Source organism: Arachis hypogaea, chromosome 18, assembly GCF_003086295.3.
Source record: "Arachis hypogaea cultivar Tifrunner chromosome 18, arahy.Tifrunner.gnm2.J5K5, whole genome shotgun sequence".
In the NCBI taxonomy this organism is placed as follows: domain Eukaryota; kingdom Viridiplantae; phylum Streptophyta; class Magnoliopsida; order Fabales; family Fabaceae; genus Arachis; species Arachis hypogaea.
The window spans coordinates 5,177,391-5,182,953 of record NC_092053.1 but is presented as its reverse complement, the minus strand read 5'-3'; the positions used below and the strand labels follow the sequence as shown (position 1 = coordinate 5,182,953).

Here is a 5,563-nt window from a genome sequence, read left to right as displayed (position 1 = left end):
CAAAATATACGATGGAGACGTTACTCCCAAGTACTGACAGAGAACAAATATTATTATAAACCTAACTAATTAATAACATGCATGCGTACCGTAATTTGAATAATAATATAAGCAATTGTAGACATGTGATGAGAAGAGCAAGTTTTATTTGCAAATATATATGAGACTTTACTAAAAAAATCAAAGTGATTCTGCAGGATTTGTCATAACAAAACAAGGCCTTAAATACAAAAGCTTGGAGTTATATGAAAGATGGAATATACTCCTACATTGATAAGGTAATAAAGTTGGGAAATTAGATAATTAATTATTAATTAGTCCTAGGGTGTGCATGGTCCGGGTGAAACCAGGTTTGATGTGACTCAGACCCGACCCGAAATATATAACGGACCTATTTATTAGACCTGAATCCGGCCCTAAACCCGATGAAACCTATACACTTTCGAGCCATAATTGTATCGGATAAAAATTCGGTGAAAACCGAGCCGTTAACATTACATTACCTTGATATTTTCTTATAAGCTAACATGTGAAAATATTCAAATTTCTAAGACTCCAACCATTATTTGACATGGTAAAATTCACTTAGAAAAATATAACAAGAACAAACTCTTCTCTAAAATTAAAGCATAACCATAATCAATACTAATATTGTCTAATAACACCAAATATTTAAATCAATATAAATAACACAATATTATGCATTAGTCTAAAAGCTTATGCATTTTAAACATAAAACATTAACTTATAGTCTTATAATAACTAATAACACAAAATAGTCCAACTTTGTTTAATTTGAGACCCTTATCCAGTCTTAAACCCGATGAAATCACACCAAAATAGTCCCTAAAGTATTCAAGGCCAGACCGAGTCTTTAAGCCGAATCGGACCATACACACCCCTGATTAGTCCACAAGAGTGGGGTCTTAGCGGGTAACAACACCCCAACTTTGTTTAATTTAAACCGCGTGGGATCCATCAACTTGAAGAATTTCATTAAATAGAGCACCAAAATAATTAATGGGTCACTACTTAGAGCTAACCCTTTGTTATATATATATATTAAAGTCATTTTAGGTAGGTCGTCAATTCCATCTCCAATCATGTCATGTTTTTGGAATCCCAAGTGATAGTTAAGGCTGAAGTTGGGGACCAAATTAACTAAAGTTAGTACTTATTAATAATACTAGGGTGACATACTATAGCACTATATGCCCTAAATATAAAACCCGCTATGCTAGTGAATGTGATGCATTCCAAAATGGGAAACATAATACTACTTACTTGCAAGGAAGAACAGTAATGAATTATAGGATTAGCGACTGTTTCATATTCTGTAAGGTAAATTATTTTTATGAGTACAGATATTTATTGTAAGGAATATAAATTAAATGAAATCATTGTTAACTAAACGCCAAAGTATGTAGGGTTAGGCATAAAAATGGAATAAAGATAGGTCCCACGCGCTTTGTCTATGTGGCATTCTTTTTTGTTCTGTGCCTCTTCAAATGATGTGCACTTTTTACAGCAATAACGGCCCATATATGTATCCAAAGGCCCAAATTGAACAATCAGACTCAGCCCAAATGGAATCCAAGTTTGCTACAGTACATAGTTATTTAATGTAAGAACTAAGAAAAACAGTAAACTAGTGAGATAAGTAAGTTGGTAAATGCAACACACTAGAGTATATGTTAATATAGTATGGTTGATGTGGTTTTGAAGGAAGTTATGATTTTAGAAATGGTATTCGGAAGGAAGATGATCTTGAAGCAGAGATTGTTTGTGTTGTGACATGTTTTGCTTTTTGTTTAGGCCTTGATGGAGTGACATTCACCACAAAACTACCATCCTCTATCTCAAACAATTCTTCTAGAGGCTCCCCTTTGTCCTTTTGTCTAGTTTTTGGTGGATTCTTTGGGGAAGGAGTTGCTGAAAAATTACAACAAGTCAAGAACCATTAAATAACAAGTGTAAGAAAAGAAACATTTGATAGATTTAAATTTGTAGGAGAGAATGAGCACCGTGCAAGCATTTACATCTACGCCTAATGGATCTTCTTCTATTATTCATGTTCCTTTGTTTGTGATAGCTAGCTTCTGGGGATGGTTTCCCTGCTTCATCATCTCCATCATCCGCCAAGTTTCCATTCTTCATCTCCACCTTTTCCTAACATGTAACATTTTCTAAGGTACAAAACTAAATGAAGCTCAGAATTGTATGTTAGAAACATACCACTACAACCTCAGTGTTGGTCTTGGTCCCTTTAAATAAAGCAGCCCTCCATACAAGTTCATGTTGCAATGCTTTTATCTAAAAATGAGTTTCATCAAAAGGTTTATATCATTGCAAGATAATGAAATTTAAATTTGCAGTTTAAATATATACGGAAATGTTTGGTAACCAAAGAAAATCAGCCAAAAACAGTCATAACTTGTCTTATTTACCATTCATTTATTGTTGCGACAATTAATGAATGTTAAATAAAACAAGTTTTGACTGTTTTTTTTTTTAATTTTGTCTCCCTAGCATTACCGAAATATATATATATATAAACTCACCCTTTCCCTTCCTAAATTAAGCTCCTGCAAGAGCAACTAGATAGAATTATTATCCCTGTAAAAATAATGATATTAATATGAATGTATAAGATGTAAAATGTACCCCTAGCATGTGTGTGTTTGATTGAGCAAGATTCCAATTTTGTAGCTGCAGTTTTTGAACATTGCCTCTTAACATCTGCATCTCAGCTTTAGTCCATTCAATTATTTTACTGTTTCCAATTTTAATCAAGGAAAACAAAAGCAAATTCTTCCTAATTATATATTTCCATAGATTATATGAGAGGATACTTTTTCTCAGCTAGGAGCTTCAGCAGAGTCATTCTTTCCTGCAGCAGAAAAATTAAAGTACTTAAATAATAACACAAATTGAAAACAAGGAAGATGAGAGAAATTAAATTAAACCTTTAGAAGTTGTTGAATGCAATCCTTATCAGCAGAATTAGAAGAAGCAGTATCCTCTGGTGGTTTTTGTTGTTCTTGAAGGTGGTGTGAGGAATTGGTGATGTCAGAGAGCTTCTTCCGCATTAAGCTTCCAATGATAGTTTTCTTGGCCGTTGATCTTTCCCCTGCCATGATGATGATTACTTCAAAGTAGTGAGAATGAATGTTATAAGAGTGAAAGAATTGAAGAAAACCAAAGACAAAGTTGGATTGTATTTGTGATAATAAAGAAGAAAAAAGAGAGAAAAAGCTCATCATCCAAAGGTACCGTTGCGTTTGCATGGTTCCAATCTAATTTCAAATGTATCTTAAACCCGCGTTTTATTTGCTTTTTCTTAAAGAGGATCAGAATTCAGAACAAGAATATCAATTATTATTCTTTATTAAACTTTTTTTTCCAAATCGTTCCACAAAAAGAAGGGATGATATCATATATATTTCATGTGGCAAAGAGGATAAAGTGATTCTTGATGTTAGAACTTTTATTGTCAAAAGAAACAAAGCAATCATTGCTTTATCATACGTGAGGCACTTTACCCTCAATAATAAACACTACTACTACGTACTCCTACTAATTATTCTTTAATTAACGATAATCAAAATCATACGAGATGCACTTGTACGTATTTGAATGTGTATATATACCAGCTGGTATACATACATAGCCATATTAAATCTCTCAAGTATTAAAACACGTATTGTTTTGTAATATCAATATGTTTTTAAACTTTTGATTACTGTTCCTTTTGTTTGGGCTTCTAGGGCTACCCCTATTTCTATTTTGGCATATTTGTTTTGGTCTTCAGGGTGCCATATAAAACAGGTGATGGGCTGCATGAGATTCATCAAGATTGGGCTTAACGCTGTCCATACTTTGGGCTTGCATTGGTCATTGTGGGATATCATACATGATGCCGTAATCACCCAAATTAAGTACCAATCCAACCAAGTATAATAAAGTATCGATATATCGAGGGTTGAATTCTTGACCCAAAATAATACAAACGACAGAAAATTCTACTCTTCACCCATTTCGACCAAAAACATTTAACAAAAAAAGACTCTTATCTTTTTTTTTTTTTTTTGACCGGTCATACTATTCCTAGAAAATGTTTTTGAAATTATGGAACAATACATTGAAAGTGAAGATATTTGAACATTATATCGAAAGAAATTAAAATAACTTTTTTTAATATCAGCCGTGATTCCTAAATATCTTTTTTTTCACAAAATTAAAAAAATAATAAATATGTGTTTTGAATATTTTGATTGCTGACAAAGAGTGACATATATATATATATATATATATATATTCGACTTGATTCATAGATTTAATCAATGATAGATAGAAAAAAGATGTTCAGCTATCTTTTTTTTTTTTTCTACTCTAAAGAGGAATAGAATAGACATCCCTTAGATTTTTATGTATCCTAAATCTCCATTTTTTTTAGAGAGATTTGTTTCCGGTTAACCTTTCCCTTTCCCAAGGTTCTTAGTTTAGGACTGAGACGGATTTTTTGCTCCTTTGTAGGAAAATTCTAAAGAAGCTAGTTAGGAAAAAGCCCTTTACTATTAGCAAGAAAGGGTTTTTTTCGCTTGTTTAGTATTGCAAGCTTTCGAGCAGCTCTTTCAACTGCCGCCTATATATATATATACTAGTGTATTTTTCGTAGTAACATAACGAGAATATAAATATTTTGAAATTACGTCGGTTTTATCATTACATTATAGATTATACCAAAAAAATTTATAAAATCAAACTATTTTTACAAAAAAAACATCTACTAAGAGGATTAAGTTTAACGTTTTAGACTTTTAGTTATTATTTTTATATTTTTTTCGATAGTTAAGTTATAACCTCGACTCAACGGAGAGAAAAATCTTAAAACATGATCAATTACATAAACTCTTTCGGTATTACCATCAAAGCTACGTAATTATTCCCAAGCTCCAAACATAAAACAGACAACATCAAGAATTCAAATGAACAATATACAACAAAATTAAAACAAAGAAAGAAACCAACACTACCTCTTTGGAAAAAAATAAACTCCACATAGTCCTTTCTCAAATTACATTATCTTCTATCAGCAACACACAACCAACATAAGGCCTCCACTCAACACACAATGAGTGTCATCAATCTAAGCAAGTATTATCAATTTAAAACAAATATACATTTTTTTTCCAAGTTTTCTCTCCAAGTGATCCACTAATTTATTATAAATAATCCCTGTTATATGCACACAAAGAGAGAGCGCGCCACAGTAATTAGTTTTTACGAGTTGGACCACGTTATTCTCATTGGATTTTGTTGTGTTGCTATTATTTTCCAAGCTTTCCAATAAATAAAATTCTTTAACATCTCCCGATAAAATATTAAGGGCCCAGTCTTTTGTATTAGATTCATAAATTTATTTTTCTCAAATTTAGTATCCAATATATATTCACATTCTCTTTTCCCCATGTCACCAAATACTGGTCCTTAGATATGAATACTACTTCATCCAATGATTCTAACTCCTCTTCAAGAATAAATTGTGTCACTAATTCTACAC

General features: G+C 31.9%; 1 protein-coding gene across 5 annotated transcripts; it reads right to left on the bottom strand.

Moving 5' to 3' along the window:
* Positions 1-1,442: 1,442 nt before the first annotated feature.
* LOC112773137 (uncharacterized) lies at positions 1,443-3,424 on the bottom strand. Of its 5 annotated transcripts, XM_025818195.3 has the most exons (8): positions 3,274-3,424; positions 2,967-3,130; positions 2,853-2,890; positions 2,665-2,773; positions 2,562-2,585; positions 2,236-2,313; positions 2,025-2,169; positions 1,443-1,932 (listed from the first exon to the last, which is right to left on the bottom strand). In XM_025818195.3, exons 2-8 carry the CDS (start codon positions 3,087-3,089, stop codon positions 1,730-1,732), a joined length of 720 nt encoding a protein of 239 aa, XP_025673980.1. In that variant the 5' UTR covers positions 3,090-3,130; positions 3,274-3,424; the 3' UTR covers positions 1,443-1,729. The 5 variants fall into 5 exon arrangements, with proteins under 5 accessions (XP_025673980.1, XP_025673975.1, XP_025673978.1 ...); XM_025818190.1 differs by lacking the exon at positions 3,274-3,424 and having other exon boundaries at positions 2,967-3,267; XM_025818193.1 differs by lacking the exon at positions 3,274-3,424 and having other exon boundaries at positions 2,040-2,169; positions 2,967-3,267.
* Between the last annotated feature and the right edge of the window lie 2,139 nt (positions 3,425-5,563).